Source organism: Bombus pyrosoma, linkage group LG15 (assembly GCF_014825855.1).
Source record: "Bombus pyrosoma isolate SC7728 linkage group LG15, ASM1482585v1, whole genome shotgun sequence".
Classification (NCBI taxonomy): domain Eukaryota; kingdom Metazoa; phylum Arthropoda; class Insecta; order Hymenoptera; family Apidae; genus Bombus; species Bombus pyrosoma.
In genome coordinates this window covers 9872476-9894029 of record NC_057784.1, presented here as the reverse complement: position 1 = coordinate 9894029, position 21554 = coordinate 9872476, and the positions used below count along the sequence as shown (strand labels likewise).

General features: G+C 41.2%; 3 protein-coding genes across 4 annotated transcripts in view; 1 reads left to right on the top strand and 2 right to left on the bottom strand.

Annotated features, from left to right (window-relative positions):
- Nucleotides 1-20: 20 nt before the first annotated feature.
- Nucleotides 21-6856, top strand: LOC122575400 (inducible metalloproteinase inhibitor protein-like). Of its 2 annotated transcripts, none has more exons than XM_043744263.1 (3): nt 21-454; nt 6165-6277; nt 6356-6856. In XM_043744263.1, exons 1-3 carry the CDS (start codon nt 403-405, stop codon nt 6509-6511), a joined length of 321 nt encoding a protein of 106 aa, XP_043600198.1. In that variant the 5' UTR covers nt 21-402; the 3' UTR covers nt 6512-6856. The 2 variants fall into 2 exon arrangements, with proteins under 2 accessions (XP_043600198.1, XP_043600197.1); XM_043744262.1 differs by lacking the exon at nt 21-454 and adding an exon at nt 5799-5958.
- On the bottom strand, nt 828-2425 carry LOC122575404 (chymotrypsin inhibitor-like). Its single transcript, XM_043744268.1, has 3 exons — nt 2268-2425; nt 1495-1592; nt 828-1114 (listed from the first exon to the last, which is right to left on the bottom strand). The coding sequence occupies exons 1-3, from the start codon at nt 2314-2316 to the stop codon at nt 1034-1036; spliced, it is 228 nt and encodes a 75-aa protein (XP_043600203.1). The 5' UTR covers nt 2317-2425; the 3' UTR covers nt 828-1033.
- LOC122575390 (dynein beta chain, ciliary) overlaps nt 2467-21554 on the bottom strand; it is a 38915-nt gene continuing 19827 nt past the window's right edge. Inside the window, exons 34-39 of the mRNA XM_043744234.1 lie at nt 21279-21493; nt 20864-21220; nt 20647-20792; nt 20091-20415; nt 4199-4499; nt 2467-2604 (exon numbers count right to left, since the gene is read on the bottom strand). Coding sequence (XP_043600169.1) covers nt 20097-20415; nt 20647-20792; nt 20864-21220; nt 21279-21493 — 1037 coding nt within the window. The 3' untranslated portion in view covers nt 2467-2604; nt 4199-4499; nt 20091-20096. The remainder of the gene's footprint in view (nt 2605-4198; nt 4500-20090; nt 20416-20646; nt 20793-20863; nt 21221-21278; nt 21494-21554) is intronic.

The window sequence follows — 21554 nt, the reverse complement described above, 5'->3', positions numbered from 1 at the left end:
ATGAGACTATACTGATATTAGTATTAATAGTATCAATATAATAATACTAAGCATAGGACAAATTCACATTGTTGACCGAAGGAAGTTTTAACGACACAAATTCATCGCCGTGTTTTTCACTGTATTTCCGCTCTTTTCAGTATCTAATAATCGCGTGCTTTTATGAATAATTAATTACCTTTTTTTTGTAATCGATTCGACCATGAGTTTGAACAGTTTACAAACTCGTAGGCTGATGATAATTTTAAATAGGTGTATTAAATTTAAATAGGTGAAAGATTAGACCGATAAATACATAATAAGCAAAGATAGCGTTTTTAAGAAGGACGAATTATCGAGCTTAAAAGTAGACTATTACAATTATAATTGCAGTCAAACTGTGATCGAACGTTTCGTTCCAACATGTCTCGTACCGCTGTTATTTTTCTCTTCGTTGTCGTTGCTTATCTTCATGGTAAGTACGTTTACTTTTTCTAGGGTTTTGCTGTCTTTAATACGGAGAATTATAACGACGAGCGCATAGATAGAAAACCGAACCTTTTACTAAAAATTGCACTTAATTTAATTTGAAATTATTACTGGAAACAAAACTATGAACAATGAAAATCTATGCAAATTTCAAGTAATTCGTTGTGTAACTCTATGTATGTGCTTATTTCTAAAATATATTAACCTGTGTTTATAATTTTAATCTTGCGCCAAGAGTACTTACTTACACCTAACACGACGTTGGAAACGACACTGAAATCTTAATTTCTTTTCTCTAAACATTGAATTTGCTTACTGAGAACGGTCGATGCACTTTAAGTAGGTATTTAAGACACCAGTTTACTAGTATTGTTATAGTCTTTATTTAGGTAAGCTTGTGACTAATACTAATCCATGAACAGATAGTGTAATACATTTCCATTTTGAATGTTCATTAAAAACTAGTAAAGTAAAAAAAAGAAAAGAAAAAAGTAGCAACGAAGAGATTGCAAACACCAGCGTGAAAGTGAAGAGTGAGAGATTTCAAATAAGTTAAACGAAGAAGTTAACACTTTTCTGGAAGAACGCAAGTTCCTTCGCCATTTCTCAAATATCCGTCCTTACATTGACAACCGATCTTACATTCCTAAAAAAAATGAAAGAACAAAAATTAGTATACACGTCGAACAGAGAAAACCATAAAAATGAAAGCAAATAAATGTAACGTTGTCGTTAATTAAATTTATATAAATACAAATGAAAACCACAAGCAAGACACATGGTAACTACTTTTAAAATTCAACGATCAATTCTACCTTACAGAAACTTTATTGGCTTTGGAATTTATTAAGTACGTATTTTCGTAATCCTATTGAATATTCCGAGAATTATTCTCTACTCAATTGTTTACAAAATTCCATAGATTTATTGCTTGCTTTTAAGGAACTTGCATTTGTAAATCTAACGAATTAAGAAAAATCGATTCATCGTGTCCTTCTGACATGTTTTTCAAATGTTAATACTAACCATGGTACAAATGGTGACACGTGGCTTGGCACAAGTGGGCTCGCATGATCCACAGGATTTAAACTCTTCATTCAGTCCACATTGCTGACCAAACGAAGCTGTAGCAATACGATATCATTGTATTATTTTTCGCCGTATCTCCAATCGATCCGCTAACGATTAGATTTTTATATAAATTTGTATTTTTATGAAAACAATTAAAAGAGTAAAATCTAAGCGGACGCCTGTCAATAATTCAGCGTCTGGTGCTGAATCAGTTCATATCAGTTCGTACCATTGACGAAACCGAATGTCGGAAGCGACCGAGTCGGATATTTCAACGTATACAAGGCTTGAAAACGTAAGCAAATATTCTATTACAGAAATAAACAATTGAGTCAAAAAGTGAACGGATTCGTAGTGTGAATGAGCTATTCATACGTTTTGAGAATTAAAAATACAGAGATATGTGACTGTATCCGTTGGAAGACAAAATAAAGAGAGTTGTTCTCTACTTTTTGAATAGATTCTATGTTTTGTTTTTAATGACGTAAAATTATATGAAATATCGCGTTAATCTTTAACAGAAGTTACTTACTGGAGAAAATTTAAGGAAGTGCAATATACATACAATAAAGTAGATAACAGAAAGATAAATAAAATAAATACAATAGAGTAGATAACAGGGGAGGTAGATATATAAGAAGCGAAATAAGTGTAAGAGATGTAAAGCCAAAAGTTCGTCCAAAGCCAAAAGGCACGGACTAAATAATAATAAATAAATAAATACTTACTGGAGAAGATAGCCATAACGGCGAGGAAGACAAAGAGGATGCGAGACATTATCGATTCCTTTACGAGACAGCTTACGACTGACACTACTGACAAACTTATCGAAATACTTGGCTTTATATACTATATACTACTGTTACGAAACCTAGATACGGCTTCTCGTTTCTTTCATCTGATCATGTCGATGATCTTTGTTCATCCTCTCGCATCTCGGTTTCTCTTTACGTCATTTTCCTTTTCTTCACCAGCTAATACACCAGCAAAAATTCTTCGTCCGTTCATTTGCTCGACGACGTTCGTAGATGACCCATAGATGTAGAGGCGTCGTCTCTCTGCGAACTATTTAACAGTATCTCGATTCGATTTAACCTGATAATTATTTATTTATTTATTTATTTATTTTATTATCCGCGACCCAATGTTACGTAAAAATTACATTAAAACGAGGACTGTCGCGACGGGTCAGATATTAAGCTCTTAACTAGTTACGCAACTATAAGAATAATTACCATCGTAATATTAACCGGATCCAATTACCAAGTATGCATTAGAACGAGAAAAATATCTCTAAGACGAAGTATACGTATGGAAAATCTCCAATCCCGCTGCGCAAAATACCAAGTTTCGCGAAATACGATAACCGTAAACTGCACTAATCGCTCGTTTCTGAATGTTCATGCAAATTCGTATCTTTATATTTGCAGTTGGCCACGAGAATATTCGGACACTAGCATAGACTTTGACTTTGTCAGGAGTTGTTTTTATTCAACAACGTGTTCTAAGCCGTTTACTACGTAGTTTACGGTTAAAGATTATTTTTGTTCTATCAGTCTCCTTTAGTGTTTACTGTTGTTTTATAGTGATTCTACGGTCTAATTCATTGCATACGGATGGTCATACTTGTGTAAAAAGCTGACAGTTTGTTTTAGGCCAAAAGTTTTTTACTTTCTGACATCTATATACTACGGTTCAATACATGGGAAAACATTTTTGTTAATTCTCCTGTATTTATTTCAAATTATAACTGCCAATTATAATGAATTTACTTTAACTTTATGGCTGTAAATTATTTGCCATATAAAATTGGAAAGTTAAATAAATACGCACAAAAGAGGAGCTATCGGAAAAGCTACCAGGACAAACGTTTTTTTCGCCTAATCTCGATCTCGATGGGAATCGCTGCGTCGACTCGACGATTCTTGCCGTATCGATCCGACAATCGCGAGGTATTGCGAGGACTCTGCAATTAGCGACGATTCGAACGGGTGAAAAGGGTTGAGCTTCGTTCGATTCGACTGGCAAATTTTAGAGTCGCGAGTTCACTTTGTCAAGCGCAGCGATCAATCCAGCCGAGCTTCTCCTATCGACGTTTGCTTTTACCTTAAATGCCATTACGTTGTCGGCCGAGACAACGAGCCAGGAATTCGAAGTTTCCTCTCTGTCGCGCTCGAGGGTCGAGTTCCTCTTTTCCCGCGTTTTATTCAGCGAAACTCAGCGCTTACAATCGAATATCCGACAGTCAAAATGCTATTTATTATTGAGCACTCAGCACCGACTTTCTCCATTTCGCTTCCTTTCTACGCTCACCCCTCCTATCCAATAATTCGTTTCTCTAGAATCGAACGCCCTTTTATGAAATTTATTACCTCGTTCCTTTCTATTTCTTATCGATAATTCCCTCCTTTTTTTTCGTATTTCAGCACGAAAGCGATGGTACACCAAATGTACGTATTAATCGCAGTTCCTTGCAACGTTTAACTTTAATCGCTCGAAGAGAACCATCGATAAACCCTGCCATTTTTCGATATCGATCCGTTCCATGTACTTAGCGTTTTCATTTGACGCTGTCAAGCTGAAAGGGAACCTGGTTTCTCGTCAGCAAGGACCAGTAGTCACTGACAGCGGAAAACTTGATTGAAATTGCTCGACTTACCCTCCTCGGCTAGTGTTTCCCCTCTTCCTTGCACGCCGACCTCCCTTCGTTCTTTACTCCACTTCGCACCCCTCTGTAATGTCACGTCACAGGAGGCAGGCATGGTTCCTTTGTACCGAACCATGGGCCACCATTTTGCCCCCCATGAAACGCCCGCTCTGACACACTGACCTGGTATTAACGCGTCCAATCAGCGTCTCTCTGCTCCCAACAATACTAAACGTTTTCTATTCATTCAAACAAGTTTTTCTAAACAACTTCATACGCGAGGCGTTTCCATTCCCACTGGATAGATCAACATCTGTAACATATACATATACACGATTTTCACTGAGAAAATAGTCTTGGCAGAGATGATCTGTGAACTTAGTGCGATAACGTTAGACAAATTTTAATGACTCGCTCAGATTGAATTTATACGCACAATATATGAATTTTCTACGTCATCCCGGCTTTTTTTTTTATTAAATTCTCCGTTTCATTGTTCTTGGTTCCTTCGCACGATAATTTACCGATTAGTCATTTTGTAAATATGATAATAACAAATTTCAAAGTAAATATCAAAAGATAATTGGTACGCTCATAGGTGCGTGCGAATTGCTGTTTATTTGCAAACTTGCATGTTGTATCTACCGTGATTACTCATAATCATTTAACGGAATTCCCATTTTTTACGGCTTGAACTGTGTCATTAAGCCGCGATGTCCTCCATGATATGACGCGTAAAACTTGATAATTTATATATAATATAATAGATATTTATACGTAAAATAGAGATTGTTCTGGTAGTGGTATTATTATGTCGTAACATTAGCGATTCTTTAAAAATATAAATCATCAACTTTAACGCGTTTACATCTACAGAAAGCCGTATAATAGAGGACATCGCGATTCAAGCCACGAAAAAGCGAGTCTCCCTAAATGGTCATGCACGATAAATATGACAGGGAATTTTTTAGATAAAGAATAATTCGCGTGCATGCACGAACGTAGGAATACCCGACATTGAGTTAAGCGGAAAAATGTTCGTGAAAACGGTAAACAAAACTCCGTGGTATTTTTACATCGTTGCGTCTTCGCACAGTGGAAGGTAATGTCATTTTCATGACCACTTTGGACGTGTTATCTCGTTAATTTGGAACAGAAAATGAGTCACTTTTAATTTTTACACGACGGAGTACGAATAGAGTGCGAGTGTTTATGCAAATTCATATTTGTAAATACTATGCAAGAAATGATTATGAAAGTGACCAGCAACGTAAAATACCACTTTAAAATACCAAAAAAGGAAACAGTTGCGATAGTAGAAAGATAGAAGCGACGAGATGATAACAGGAAAGGAATCTCAACAATAAAAAAGAACGCGAGGTTTCGTAATATATTCAGGGGATTTAAGGGAAATTTATTCACGCAGTCAGTTCGATGATTAATTCGTATTGATAATCGTCTACTTATCTATGTACGTGCATAAACTATTGCGACTGTATTTAATAGAAGGAAAGAGGGAAATCACGCACACAAAAACGTGAAGTTATACTATATTGCCGTAATTACTTTGTGTTTATTTAAATTGAATGCAGTATGTGGGGAAAAACATATATACGTAACGTGTATTATATTACGTATATAAGCTGCTATTGTCGCCTGTATTCGCCAGTTCTGAGTTAAATAAGGTCACTAACAAACTAACGGTACATATTTCGCTAACATGTTTCGATTCGTTTGTGTATTGTTCATCGCTTTAACGGTGCTCTGTACTGGTAAGTCTTGCGATGTCTATCTATTTGCGCAGGTGTAGCTGTGTTTAGTATTTTAGATTTTCAATCCACAGTGCTTGCAATAAAAAATAATTAAACGAATCTATCACTTGAAAATTTTAAGAATTATTCCAATAATATTAGATCGTTAGATAGTTGATATTTAATAACGACAATTAATTTAATAATTAATAAATTAATTTTTTTAGCTACATCTGCTAGAAAACTAGCCTGTAACAGGCCAAACGAGGAATATCGTTGTGGATCGGCCTGTCAAACAACTTGCGCTACTTTAGGTCAACGTTGTCCCATTGTGAATATCGTGAGTTGAAATTAATCGAGAAATCAGTTTCGTTCAATGAGTTTAGGAATATGGACGTCATTGATGTTATGTTTCTAGAGATGTAACGATGCCTGTTATTGCATAGAAGGATACGCCAGATATGGCGGTGATACTGGCATGTGTGTTCCCATAAGCCAGTGTGATAACAAACGTTCGACGATCGCTCAGATTTTCATCAGATCGAAACAACTCTCTAAAACTTCTGGCTTTTGATAGTGGCACTTACAGGAACACATACAGGAACCATCATCGTTGATCTTCTATCTAGTAAAAATGTAGATAACACGGTGCTGAACTTTCCTCTACATATTTTCTTGTTCCTCGAGTGTGAAGTTCGATTTATTATAAAAATAAGAAAGCGTCATCGTTACGTCAAGACGTAAAGTATTGAATAAGAGTACAAATGTTGCCCCCTTCCGCGAAACTCTTTTCGTCACGAAAAATTCTTAATTTCTTGCTTACATATATTATTTTAATAGTTCTATCTTCCAATTAACGGATATTCGAATTATTTTTATTTTATTTGTATTAAAATAAAAAATGGATTAAAAAATCAAACGCTAGAAGTTTCATTTCAAACGATTCAGCTTTTGTGAAAACAATGTTGCGTCGCAGAAACTCTGATCGGAAGCGTAGGCACCGACTGCGAAAACCATACAAATTATCGTGCATTATTGCATGGCGTGGCACTCTCAACTTCTTCTAAAAATTATAAAACGTCGCAACTCGTTCCATCGTCCGGAACCTAACAAAAACATTTGCTTTGAGCCGTTTTCGGGATTAGCGGGAGCAGCCATTGTCCGACTGCTGACGAGCCAGACGTTGCGGTACGAAAGCGAGTTCCGTGCGCAAGAACAAGTTACAAAGTCAAACAGATTGACCCGTCTCGAGGAGAGAAGAGGCGCTCCAATATTTGGACGCGTAATGTAATTTACGCACAAGTCGAAAACGCTCGGGCCTCGCAACATTTCCCTCCGCTGCCTCCCCCTCTTTCCTTCCTTTTCCTTGTTTCGTGTCCAATGAAACGAGTCACGAGATCGCGATAAACTAAGAAAGGTCCAGCGATAATGTCAATTGAAATAAAAGTTTATCGCATCCTAGTGTTTAAGTCTCTGTCGTCTTCGAATGCTTCTCGTCACAAGTAGAAGGGTTATCTGCGTCAGAGACCGCTGTTTGCGTTTCGCTTTCTCGGACTCGACGAGAGATCTATTTACTATACCGCCGTGGTGTTTTGTTTGCGGAGAAATCTTCATTTAGGAGCGTCTGCCAGGTCGATTAACCATCTTTGTTCTATCAGCAAGTATCACGCGACTTACACACGATGAGATAGATGAAATACATTGCGATGTATGCATCGAATCATACGTTTTACACAAAGACATATTTTTTAAAATGTTCGACCATCTCGTAACGTTAGTGTCGTTATCGATATTGAGTTCACAGCTTCACATTTTCTTATACGAAGCATGTATCAAAAAAAGCTAGGGGGTATACCTCCTACCAAGCTTCTGTTATCGGAACTGCTTGGCTATCGGAACTAATTTGACCCTCGTTCTGTTCTGATAATAAACCAAGTTCTACTTGCTGCATTCGATTCTTTCGAAATATTCGAAAACTGCATTTGCCGTAGCTGTATTCAAGCAATTATAAAACATCGATAAACGAAACGATATCGTATCAATAGTAAGCTTCTTTCCAATAAGATGGCAGTCTGTAAACGATGGCTAATTAGAAATTCCATGCACGTGCAGACGATTGCACGCGTGTGGTAACACTCGCGAGGGACCGGCAGCGATTCGCGCGCGTGTAACGCACTCGAGAGATGAAAGGTAGAGCCTATGTAAACGCATACACTGGCGAGCAACCAGCCTCGATTCGAATTTCGCATGCTGCTCGACACGTGCGCTCCGCCGATTCCCCTTCTGCGGTTGAACGAAGAACGACAGACCGTCTGCGAGAGAGAGAGAGAGAGAGACGAAGCAAGCTCGAGGGGTTGCTCGAGTTTCCAGCGGGCATTTGTTTAATTGGGAACCGACATGGCCGCTGGAGCTCACCCCTGCGTTCGACCGCCCCATCTGTACGATCACATCGTTGTGAAAATGCGTCGCGTGCCACGTGCGCTCCGTTTTTCGCCCTGTGACCTTGATTCCCTCGTTGCATACCCAACGACGACGCGTTGCACCGCATTCCGTTGATTACGTACGTGTTTGCGTAAGATTGATGCGATCTACGAGGCTTGGTAAACGAAGGGGGGCACTTTTGCGATTTTACAAATTTGATGCATCGTGCGTAGATATTTTCTGGAGAAATTATTAATAATTATTAAGGAAATTTGGAGATGCAAAAGTACAAAAGATGCAAGAATAAAATTTCGCTAACGATCACGCTGCGAGAATTTGTATGATTTCATGTTTTTACGAAGATCTGTCAGTTCTTCGGCGAAAGAACAGTATAGCGGTTTAGCACCGCTCTTGTCCCACAAAGCTGCAAAAAAGTTTCAACAGAGAGCTTACGTAGATTCCCGAAAGACCGTGGGCAGAAATTCCGCAGGCGAATTTCCAGGACGCAGATTACTCCCCTTTGTTAGTTCACTTGTCGTGCAAGCTGTTATCGGGAGAGGACCGACAAGGGGGTGACTGCGAAATTTCCGCAGCGAGCAACATGGCCGCGGCCGGATCAACTACGCCGTGCCAAGTTTCTCGTATCTTTGTTAGGCAGACGAAACTGAAAGAGGACGAGATACAGAGTCATATTCCGGTCGCGTTTTACGCACTGCGTATATTATTATCGCGGGCTTATTCCTGCCTCTTGGCCAACGCTCCATTTGCTCGAACGAACACTGGATCAAAGCGACATTCCGCTATGAAATTCCACCACCTATAATTCGGTCTTTGCGGGATTTCCTACCAGATCTACAAGGGGAACTGTCTCTTTGTTCCTTCTATTGTAAAGTATATACGGTTTTTGAGTGCGACATACGTACAATTACGAACCTATGATTTGAAACACGGACTTTTCTTTCGAGGCTACTATTTCGTTACGCGTAGATTGACGGTTCAAATAACAGACAGCAGGTAACGGGGGAACTTGCAGCTGGACCGCGGACATTCGATCAAATTCATAGTTTTATAAGCACGAGTAAAGAAATGTAATCTAATTCGATTCATCCGCTGAAAGTTGTACTCGCCTGTCTTTTTTTTTTTTTTTTTTAGAAAACGTTGGTATTTTTACCGGTGGACTTTGATCACGTAATACGATACGATGAATATTTTGTCGCAGAGATGGAAATGCGGAAATTAAAGACGTTAGTTAAAATATTCTTTGCCGGGAGAAGGCAAACATAGACAAGGGCCGTTTTTATCGCGAGCCCTTCAATTAGAACACGATTTTTTATCGAACTGTAAAGAAATCCGAAGCGTGTGTTTTACGTGCTTAACACGGAACACGAGGGGATGTAGTTGGAATATAGTAGAGTCGGGCTAAAAAAGCTTCACCCCTAATGTTAGGGGTATTATGAAGCGTACGAGGATACTTTCTAGGCAAATGCTTGACGGTGGTTCCGGTGGATTAGGAAATACTGCCTGAAGGGCTTTGCCGTGGCTTCTTGGCTGAACGAGAAGGGGCTAGCGCGTGTAGAGAGAAGCAGGCTGTTCAATCGGCTCGTATTTATCCTGGGCTAATTAATGAAAAGGAGGGTAGATGGGAAAAAAGCCGGGTAAACAGAGGCAAGCAAACTCTCGCGAGACCATTCGATCCAATACCATTTTGACCCGTGAAAACCAAGACTCTTCCTCTCCTTTCGATCCTACTTTCGCGTGTTCGCACGGGGTAATATTTACGAATTTCCTCGAATAACCTAAGCTAGAATTTCGTGATGGAATTCGGAATGACACGCGTGTTTTAGGAAAATCCACCGAAACGATAATCCCGAAAAAAAAAACACTTTTCAAACAGCGGACTTTGTACGAATATTCGATGCGAGTGAAACGAGTATGCCTGTTTATTCGCGTTAACCGACCGTGTTAAATTGTATAAAAATGTAATTATAGAACCTCTAAAAAGGTAAATTTATGTTTACATGGCGCGTTAAATATATTTGTATTCCGATTCGTGTAACTTTCAGTACACACGTGTTAATGAATACATTTCATATTCGCAAAAACGCGTTAACGAGTATGTTTCATGTGTGTAGCACGTATTTTTAAGAAATATCTTAAAATATATATAAAAATAAAAATATATTAAAAATTCCCGTATATCTCCAAGTGTAGATTTTTCCAACACGTGTGTCCATTACGAGACTTTTTACTCGCTCTGCATGCTACAGTAGATGCAATGACACGATTATTCACGCGGAAGGATCAGCAGTGGCTGCGTTTATAGGTAATCAATACAGGACTAGCGAGGATATATTCCGCTGGATGTCCATTATCGTTCGTGACTCGATCGTGGCGAACGCGCGAAAGTACCAGCGGAATCGATTTCTTGGCTGGCTCGTTACGCTGATCGAAGAATGAAAACCGAGAAGTTTGTCGAGCATAGAGATCCTTGTCGAGGCTAATAGAAATCTCTGTCGTTTCTTTATCATTCCCCCTCTGCCGAGGAACGTATTTATCTTGCTCACGGCCGTTATTTCGTTCGTCCCGCTCGACGGATCCGACGATTCTGTCCGACATGCCACCCAATCATTTTTCCAATCGATTTCCCGATCATTCGTACGAACGAACGCCCATTTCGGGAAATAGTCGATGGGGGTTCGTTCGGAGGAAAAAAGGGGAGGAAAAAAGAAGGCCCGAGTAACGAGCCACTTGTGGGCTCAATGAAAATTTCTGTCCCATCTCGAGGAACTCGACGAACGATATTTCCTCGTGTTCTCCACCGTCTCTCGAATTCTAAGGGCACTCTGGAAATTCTAGGAATAGAGTCAAAAGTAAGTTTGTTCCATGGATTCACACGTATGCAAATTTTAGCCGTAAAAAGGATGAACGCTTCTATCCAGCAAGTTTGATAACTTTAGCGATCGTTCGAAGGGTTAACTTTAGAACACGTATGTATATGGTTTTATTTAATCTTTTATACGCTGCACGGCAAAAATTATTATCGATAATTTCTATCTCATAAAATTAAATTACCAACACCGCGTTTGTTCGTAATCTTTTGTAACTGTGGCATCGATCGCAAATAAACTTCATATACGTACAAAGAATAAAAAGTAAGATTAGATATCTTAAAATTAAATTTCTTAACCCAACGATGTCGATCGAAGGTTACACTTGACCTAAATCCTCTTCTAACCTGAATCGAAAGCCGTCAAAGAGAACTCGGTTAAGAAGAACGATTCCTTGGACGTGAGCGAGAAGAAACGGATTCCGTTTCGATGGAAATCGATCGACTGGAAGGTACTTTTGCTCGACCCCGAAGCGCTAAGAGGATTCAAAGGGGATGGAAGGAGAGAACGTTAAGAGAATTCACCCTCTGTAAAGTGGACCTCGTCCGCGAGGATCGGCTGACGCGGGCGTTTGTTTGCGCTGGTATAGCGGAAGTCTGCGAATGATATCGATAGCTCGGGGCATCGACTAACCCGTGAGAAAAATGACATTCGCCGTGTCGGTCAAAGAAACCATCTCCGCTGGCGGAGATTTAACGGGCTCACGGCCCCTTTCGCCATCGAGATTCAACGCTGAAGAATTCCGGAAACAGCGCTAGCACCGAAAGAGCCCGAAAGAGTGAGTGGATATATATCACGGATGCTAACAAATTCGAACGAAAAGGAAGCGCGTGAAATAACTTCGTGTTTCTCATGGATATTTGCCGTGAAAAAAATACGCCGCGATATTTTACGACAGGTACTTTCCGCGATTTATCGCCACTGTTTGCGCTTTGTTTAATGGCCGCACTTGCGTAAATTATTACCGCGCGTGTACGTAACTTATTATCGTTCGATTTTCCCGCTTCGCTTTTTACGCAATCTTCCTTTCTGTTTGTTTTTCCGATATAACGCAGCTTGGTAAATCGTAATCCTAGAATCGATGAGTCTGCCGTTTCGAATCGCCGATTCCCCTATAGCATTCGAACTTTTACTCGATATCGAACTTTCAACGATTTAACAACGACTTCAGTGTATTTTTTATCTTTATCTGGCCGATCGTTAGAAATGTAAATATCAATCGTACAAATAACAAAATCGAAATACTTGACCGTAAATGATAATTTCTGGGTTTCCATTGTCTCTATACTTTATCAGTTACGAGGTAGATCTGTTTCTCATTAACATCGTCGATGTATCGAGTCTCGAGCGACGTATCCTATGTTCAAGCGTCGAGATCCTGTTGGCTCTTCCTTATCCATCAATTTCAGGAAAATCCGTAGAATCGATCGGCCTTGGACCTTTGCCCGTCCTCCATAGAGGATTGTTCGTTCGTGCACGCTCAAAATCCCCGCGAGATCCATTCGCGGAGTCACGCATGCCGCTAACTACGAAGGGAGTCGGGATCGAGAGGAACAGAGGCGCATCGAGCGGGCCGAAAATCCCGGCATTGTCTCGACACCGCGTGCTTCGCTCCCCAATACGGATAATCTCCGGAGGCCGGTCGCGTTCCCTGCGGGAGACGCGATAACGTCCTGAAACAGAGAGAATGGCCTGCCGAAGGGTTGCCACCGCTTTTCGCCGCTCCATCCATGGAATTTACAGTCCTCCAACCTCCCGTTTGGTATTAAACACTGGCTATAAATCGACGAATTTCGGGTCGCGTCGCGTGCACAGGTATATTCATGATCGACTATCGCTACGCTCTTCATTTCCATACATAGACCATAGTATGGTATATTTATCGTAAAAACATTGCTGTATACTTGTACGAACTATCGGCGACTCGTACCAAAGACATTTTATGTTGTTTCACACATGTATAATATGCTACATGAATTTTAATATCGGCAGGTAGGGGAAATGTACGTTCTTGCTGTTGTCAAAAAGTCAAGGAGCGACAAACACTTTCGACGCTGCTAGGAATCCCAAAAAATTATTTCCGCTATTTACAGCAATAGCGTTAAATAAAATAAAAGCAGCGTCGAAGAATAAAAATTAACGCGCGAGTATCTTTATTACATTTCCGTTCGGTGGAATATTATTCGTGCAAATATTTAAAAACCGATAATTCCCGAGTTATCTCAAGATCAAGAACAGAGGGTAAAGAAGACAAACGATTTGCCTGTGTATTTCGAAAATTCGATAATTCTCGGCTCACGTTCGTCAATATTATTGTCAACGTTATTAACGTCTACTTTGAAGTGAATCACGTGTCTGCTTAATCGCATTAACGATAAACGATTCGCGGTAAGAATGCTCCTTCGCAATCGTAGTGCTGTCGGTGGGTAAATATTAGCCAACGATATTTTTCCTTCGTACGTTAGACTCAGCTGAGCAAGAACTCGCGTTTACGCCGGTATTCCCAGCTTCTCCGTGAACGATCCTCGAGGAACTAGCCTTTGTCTTTTTCCTCCAGCGACGATAAGAGAGAAAGAGACAGAGGTATATAGCACATTAGCGAACGATTTGCCTGGCGAAAGTTGCGTCACCGGCTATTTCCAAGCCACTCCGAAATCAGCGAATTTTACGATCAAACAGTACGTTGTTTTTCAAGGAAAATCGTCATCTTGTTTTACGATGTTTGACTTAGGTTTCAGTGTAAATAATTCCCAAGGAGACGCTGACATTAAATCTTCTGTTGAATTATTATTATCGCAGAAGTATTGGATTATAGGAAAGTTCCACGTAGAGTACTCAAAAAGTAGACAAACTTTTAGCGAAGTTACATTGACCGCTAGAATAGACTCGAGGAAAGCAGCAGACGAATTTTTAAATATTTATAAATTATATCTTTTTATTCGTACGATTTGTCTCACCAACGCAATTTCTCAGTTTCACAAAATTCTTCCGACAAAATAAGAAATAATTACGCGTGGTCAAAGCATCGTTTTCCTTGTCGTTACGGTTGGTTGGAAACGGATAGTATTTCGATGGCAATTCGAACGATAACGCGACCTGGCCGCGACAGATCGGACGACGTCGTGTCGATAATCGCAACGAACCATCTAATTGCGACAATAGATAGGTCTTGGAAATCCTGCAAACCTCTGACATAGAGAGAACAGGGAAAACGTAGAATCGAAGATGTTTGGTCATGCTCGAATCTATCGAATAACTCGAACTCCATCCCGAGAGTATTTCCGTGGTGGAAGAGAACAGCGCGTGTGGATTTACGTAGAAAAAATTTAATGGCCGTTCTTACGTATACTGTCTTCACCGTGTTCCCCTTCCAATCTCCCGAGGGCCACACCGATCCACGTGTACGCGCTTTATTTCTAACCTAGAGCGAACGACTGCTACGGTGATTATATTACGTACGTTGTTTTTCTTAAAAAATGGAAATTTAAGCAGTCAGAGTGGTAAAAAAATTCTCCTGAACAGGAAAGTAAATAAAGGACGACGTTTAGGGGAGGTTGGAACGAGAAAAATCAATGTCGAAGAAACGTGTCCTAAATGTCAGCGCTGAATCCATCGTCAATGGACCGATCTACGTGATCGGAATGTAGGGGTTGGTACCACCTTGACACAGACGAGCGGCTACGGGGCGCTAACTAACGCCATAATCAAGTAAGCAGTTTAGTCGAGCGATCCGGTTACGCCGACTTAGCCTTACGTATCGACGAGGCGTCACTGATTGGTTTACAGATCTGCTGAGCCGAACTCAGACGCTCAAAGGCCTCTCTAGTTAGCCAGAGACTCCCAGAACGAACCACCTTTACCCCATCCCTTTTATTCTCTCTCTCTCTCTCTGTCGCGCGCGCGCGACCCTTTCCTCGGTGTTTCATTAATTTTCCTCCGATTCCGCTTCGTCTGCGAAGGTTTTGCACCTTTGATTTCGCAAAGCGGACCTCGACAGCTTGGTCTATAAATAAGTTACGCTTAATTGCAAAGATTCTCCCCCTATCTTTTTCAATTTTTCTCCCTCTTGTAACTCGATTCCCATGGAGAATCGGAAAGGAAATGGCTCGTGCGGTGAATCGCGGCCTGCAATGCGGCAAATTCGAGACAAAAAGCTATCGCGTGGAACCGTTGCATCCGCGACGATTAATATGCGCCACCGGAGAGGGTGGCGCTCGAAAACGTAGGATAGGCGGTGACGAAGGGCGACGAATTTATCGGTGGCGGGTGCTCGCGACGAGAGAGAGAGAGGAAAAAAATGCTCGTTGTTGGCACAACATTAGCGAGGAAATTCACGGGAGTAAGTGCAAGAGTTATGGCGGACATGCCTGGATACCTGACTATTATTCTTCAGGTATCCACCGGTGTTTAGACATCAGGCAGAATGTAACGCATATAAAGAGAATTAACGATCGTCGTCTATGTAATAACGAGGCTAGATACGTACTGGTATCTTTTTACATATTTTAATTTGCAACGTTAATCTACGTAATTTCACGAAAGTATTTGGACGCTTAGCGTAGAACTGTCCACGTTGTATGCGTTGTATAAAAAATTTTGAAATTTCATTGGCGCTTTAGCGAGACATTGCTGTTGCGTTTCAACGTATAGAGCGAAATGTTTATCGAACGTACGATGGATCGTAGTGCATCGAAGTCGAGTCAAGAGACCTATCGTACTTTTATGTTTTTCACGTGGAAGGAAAAGGTAAGAGAGATTTTTAACGAAAGGAACCGAGTTATTGGTCTCACGATTTACGTATAATCGCGATTTGCACTTGCGCGTAAGTGTCGAACTTTCTGAACCTCGTGAAGCGTAACCACGACACCGGGAAGATTTCGTTGATTTGTCAAGTGGACCCTAACCCCCGATGTCTTCCTCCCTTGAATGAAGTAAAGGAAAAAATGCAGGAGTGCGCGCTGTTCGCGTTTTTCACAGTGGAAGCAGGTTTGGAGGGCGGTAATCGGTGGCATGGATCGCGAGAGACGGTTCTCTAATTTCGGATAGGGGAGCACCGGGTCGCGTCAGATTCTTGACAGACGTGAAAAATGTCACTCGTATGCAAAGCAAGTTGTGCCAGCCCGTTCGTTTCATTATTTCGCTGCTGCGTGTCTCTACGCAGGGGATTTCCCTCTCTTGCGAAAAATTTAATTCTCAGCCGGAAACCACCTCGCTCGTATGCCTACGAAATTCGAACCCTTCGTCGTTCCTTTCTTTCCTTTTCGCCGTCCCTCTCTTTGTTTAATATAAGATCACGAGAAGGGACACCTGCGGTCGGCTCTTTAAAAATGATTAACCTGACTGAAGAAACGAGTCGCGAGCCCATAGTGACGTCCTCGATGAAAAATGAACGTAGCTCGGCTTTTACGATGGCTAAAGGCGTCGTTAACTCTTCCTAACTGCTCATTTTTAATGATTTCACCCGTGGCTAGAATTACCCTTCTTAGACAGGCTGCTGGGGTACATACGTAAGCAGCGTCGTTGCGCTCTAAATATGGTAAATTAGGATTCCTGTGCCACAGCAAGATGGTTTTATTACGATCTACATTTTCCGCTATTTAAGCCTATGACTCCTGCGTTTAAAATGTACTTTCCACATAAATTATAGTCGCTGAGAAGTCCCTTAATGTATTTTACTTTTAATTTATTCAGAGGCACATCACTACAGTAGTTTAGAAAGATGAAATCTTTCTTTAATTTTCATGAAGCGTTAGGCGCGAGAAACGTTAAGACGCGATATGGTTTATCCTCACTTTCTAACATACGTTGAGATATCTTCAAATACGTTGAAGGTTCCACGTGTTTCCTATCTTTCGAGTAAACTTACATTATAAGAGAAATAGTACTTTTCGGAACGATAGATAGGGCATGTTCGCCAAGGAGGGCGACGTATCCCGTAATCTTTTAGAGGCTGATCTTCTATTTATTAAACTCATCCATACGTGTCAACATATCAAATTGTGATTTCACTTGGGTGTAGTAAAATGTATGTATCTAAAACTCGATCGTCGAATGTCGATCAATAGAATCACGGAGACGAGGACAAAGGTTAATCCAAAGCATAGGAGGCAGGGAGGCGCGACACGTCGTCTTGACAAGCGATTTGTCACGTTAACGAGCAACCACCGTTAACGATCGCGTTCTAAGCGGATGCGAAATACACGAAACGGCCACGTGCGTGTACACTACGAAATCCGTTCGAAGGCAGGAATTTCCTGCGAATTAAATTCGAAAGTCGCGAGGGCGAGAGCCTCGACGATCCAACCACGCCAGCCAAATTAGCATTCCGAGGGGAAGATTACCGGTTGGCAAGAATTCTTTGACAAAGAGGAACTCCCGGTTCTTGCAGGATTCTCAACTTCTGCGTCCTTATTATATTCCCCGAGTATCGATCGCTCATTATACGCGAGATACCCTCCGAAATGCGTTCCGATGCTCGTGTGTAGCGTAATCGTTCGACTCGATGTTAAATTGCCTCGTTAAGCTGTCGTCGGGATACGTTTTAGCCGGAAATTAATCGCGGTTTTACGGCCAGACCGATATCCCACGCCTAATCAATTTCCCAACGATATTCCGTTTTAAAATCCTGCAGCAACAATCGGTAAAAATTTTCCTCTCGTTCCTCGAAAATTTTCTTTATTACACGCGGAAATTAACTGGAGAATTAACTCGGAAAAAGATCGCGTACACGTATCTTCGCCTTTCTTCGAGAATTTTTACAACATTCTCCGAAATGTATACGTTAATGAAAAACGAATGAACTTATCGTTCGACTCGATATGCGGAAGTTAATTGAGTGCTATTCCCCCTCCCCTCCTGGCCATTTCAGTATTTTAAAAGTACTTGTCTTTGAACGAGGAAATTGTACAGGTGATAGGACGAATACTAGATAGGAGAAGATCGATCGCAGAATGGTTGATCTTTAATCGGTCGAAGTCTTTCCCGTGATCGATGTCGAAAGTGGAAACGCCACGAAAGCAGCTTCCTCCGGTTGACGCACGGAACGCCGGGCATTCGATCTCGGTTTCTCTCTTTCTCTTTTAGCCGCCGTTGTCCGGCGAGGCTTAATGAAAACCGTGATTGAAGCCGATGCAGTGGGGCCAATCGATCGACAGGAATCACGAAGAGGGTGTTTGGCAGCCAATCACCGACCTCTCTGCGAGGGACCGACACTTTTTTCCTCTCTCCCTTTGGTTCGATGGGATTCGTGAGTTGACTCTGCGCGGGTCACGTACCATCGGACTTCAACTTTACTTTTGTATCGGGTTAAACAAACGTTTATAACGTTGATACCTACAAGTAGAATTTATTCTCGGTGCACTGGTATAAAATTTATTGTAGCGTCGATCGAAACACGAGTACAACTACTATATCTGAATTTATATCTTTCGAAAAATAGTACGACGTATAGCGTGTAACCAGTGAAAACTAATTTTGCTTTCCTTAATTAGAGCGCACTGTCTCTTATTTCGAAAGAATTTCCTGTCCGAAGAAACTACGTATTTCTTTTCATTCGATCAAAGATATTCAACCGTTTTTTAAGAACCTATATACGGGATCGTGTCTGAAGCTACGTCGTCGTTAGAAAATACTCGAAATAAATAATCGACGATTCGAGTTGTACTCGTTAAACGCTTTGAGACACAAATAATTTCTACGGACAAGAAAGCTAAATTAACATACGAGGGACTATTACCGAGGGAACCTTAGTTTCTGATCAGCCCTTATAAAATGTTTATGAGGCGGGACTGTGAAGCGGACGAAAATTTGGTGCTTTGAACAGGAACTTTAATACGTAGCTCGTTATCTTCGAAAGAGCAGACTTTCAAAGGAAACTTGCCGCATTAAAGAATCCACGGTTCCCGGAGAAAGAAACGGTTGGAGACAAGCGGCGCGCCTGCATTAGTTAACAAGTTGATCAACAAGAGTTTATCGTCCCTGTGTTTTAAAGGGAGGCTTGACGAAAGGCTGTATAATATCCAGCCAGAAACGGTGGAACCTGGGGAAAGTTGGTGGGTAAACATTTTTCCGTTCTCCTTCGAGAGCTAATAACCTCTGCATATTTGATAGGATTCCATTCTCCGCTTGCGGAAGAAAGAGATCGTTTCTGCTTGCGCGCGGTTCGACGTTCTCGCGGAAAGGAAATCTAATTTCTCTCGCTAACACGATACAATTTTGATCCCGTGCCGCAATCTGAAAGCTTTTATGTCCCCGAGGTGGGCAAACCTTGTATCCTCTATGCGTTTTCACCTTTACAAGGCTCGCTCCATGCCGTTTTCCCTTCCTTTTTCTCTTTCCGACCCTTCGCTCCCTCTTTTCTGCTTCGTATATTAAATTGACCAACGTTTCGTACACGGTCCTGTTTTGTCTCTGGAGCCGCGAGTATCGATCCTTTCGAAGGGCAAACCTTCGAGGGACCTTTTGTTTCGCCGAATAACGGATAATTTCTTCCTCTTCCACGGATCACGGAATACTCTGTCCCTCGAAGGAAACGGAAACCGAACGATCCACCGCGTCGATTTTCTATCGTCTTACGGTTTATTAACTCTCGGCCGATTAGCCCATCCCGTGATATCCCGTTTCGTTCGATGGGTCCTTCGAGATTCACGCTCGAATTATTCTCTTCTTTCTCCGCCGCAATTGCCCGGCCTGGTATTTATGGGAATCAGTGAACGAATCGCTGTTTGGGGTTTTCTTTAACGCGTCTCTACTAAAATCTTCTACTAAAATCTACATCGTAAGTTTTGTTCACCCTCTCCTATTTTAATTATTTATTCGCAGAAACTCTTGTCACCAGTATCTTACAAGTATTCAAGTTTGAAGCAACAACGCTACACCTGCCAACGTCCACTTTGCAGCCTTATCTTTGGTCTTCAAATTGAAAGTCCACACGTAGGTAGGTCCTCGAGTTCTCGTTTTATAAACAGGACACTCGTACATATTCCTCAAGTCCTGTTTATCTTGTGTAATCGCTCTTACGTTGATCACCGGCATCACAGGAAACAGTTCCTTCGGTTTCGAATCGACTAGAATGCCAGACTGCACGTCCCATCGTGCTCCCTCCATAAATATCCCATGAATATATGCACCGTCCCTGGGAGCTGCCCTGATATATAAAAAAGACAACAGTCAAGAAAGAGTGATAAAATGACGAAGAACTTGAAATAAGCAATTTTGAACATAATTGTCCGTGCAACGATTTCGTTCAGTTTCCGTTCCTTTTTTCTTCAGTCGTTTTTTGCAAAGAACGGTTAAATAATTTGATGTATTAAAAAATTGTGCCTTGAAACGATCAGGTCAACTAACTTAATTCATCGATAATTCTAAATTCCAAATAAATAAGATGAAATTCACGCACGTGAACTCCTCCTTGTTCTTCTTCGTCACGTCGCATTGCAAGCACATTTTATCAAGCGGAAGTTCCTGTCTCCTAGCTGTCGATTGCATGATGGCCGTGAGCAACGACTGAGGATTGAAAAATCCGGCCAACCAGACCGATGGTGGCAACTGAAACGATAATTCACTCGTAATAAGGATAACTTTAACGTATCAGTTATACTTTTATCTTCCTATCTTACGACAAAGTCAGTGGACCACGTTTCCAATTCTCTGATCCGTAGTAACAGGTCGACGAACCAAGCTGCCAGTCCTAATAAAGATGGATAAGCCCTTTGAGCCCAAACAGGTGGCACTTGGTCAAGGAACAACGCGTTCTCCAAGTCCTCCATATCTGAAGTGATCGTTAGTTCTCCCTTCAGGCCTAAATCCAGTTCGCGCAACGACCGTTTTATTTCCGTGGTCAGATGATTCATTCGTTCGCACTCTTGGAATGCTACGATCACGTACGGAGTCCTTTCTTCCACTTTGCCCATTATTTCGGCCATATTGAACTCCTCTGGAAGTTTCTCCATTATTTCGTCCAGTATTTGCTTCACCTTTCAACACAGCAAAGTTATCGCCTGATGGTTAATATCGAACAGATTAAACGACTACCTTTTCTTCCCTGGTCACTGTTTGTCCTCCAGAGCTACCCGCGTCCCTCGGTTGCATCTCAAAGACGGTTTTAAAGAGATTCTCTGCAGTCATCGTTAAGAAACCTATTTCTGCATTTGGGTGTAAACCGTACAAATAGGGTGATTCCGCAGGCATCGCTTCGTCGATGTAGGCATGGTAACCGACTAAATCTGTATTTGGTGGCGCTGGGAATCCTTTGCAATATTTAAATCGTTAATTGTTCCCCAATTACGAGAAGAACCATCGATAAAAATG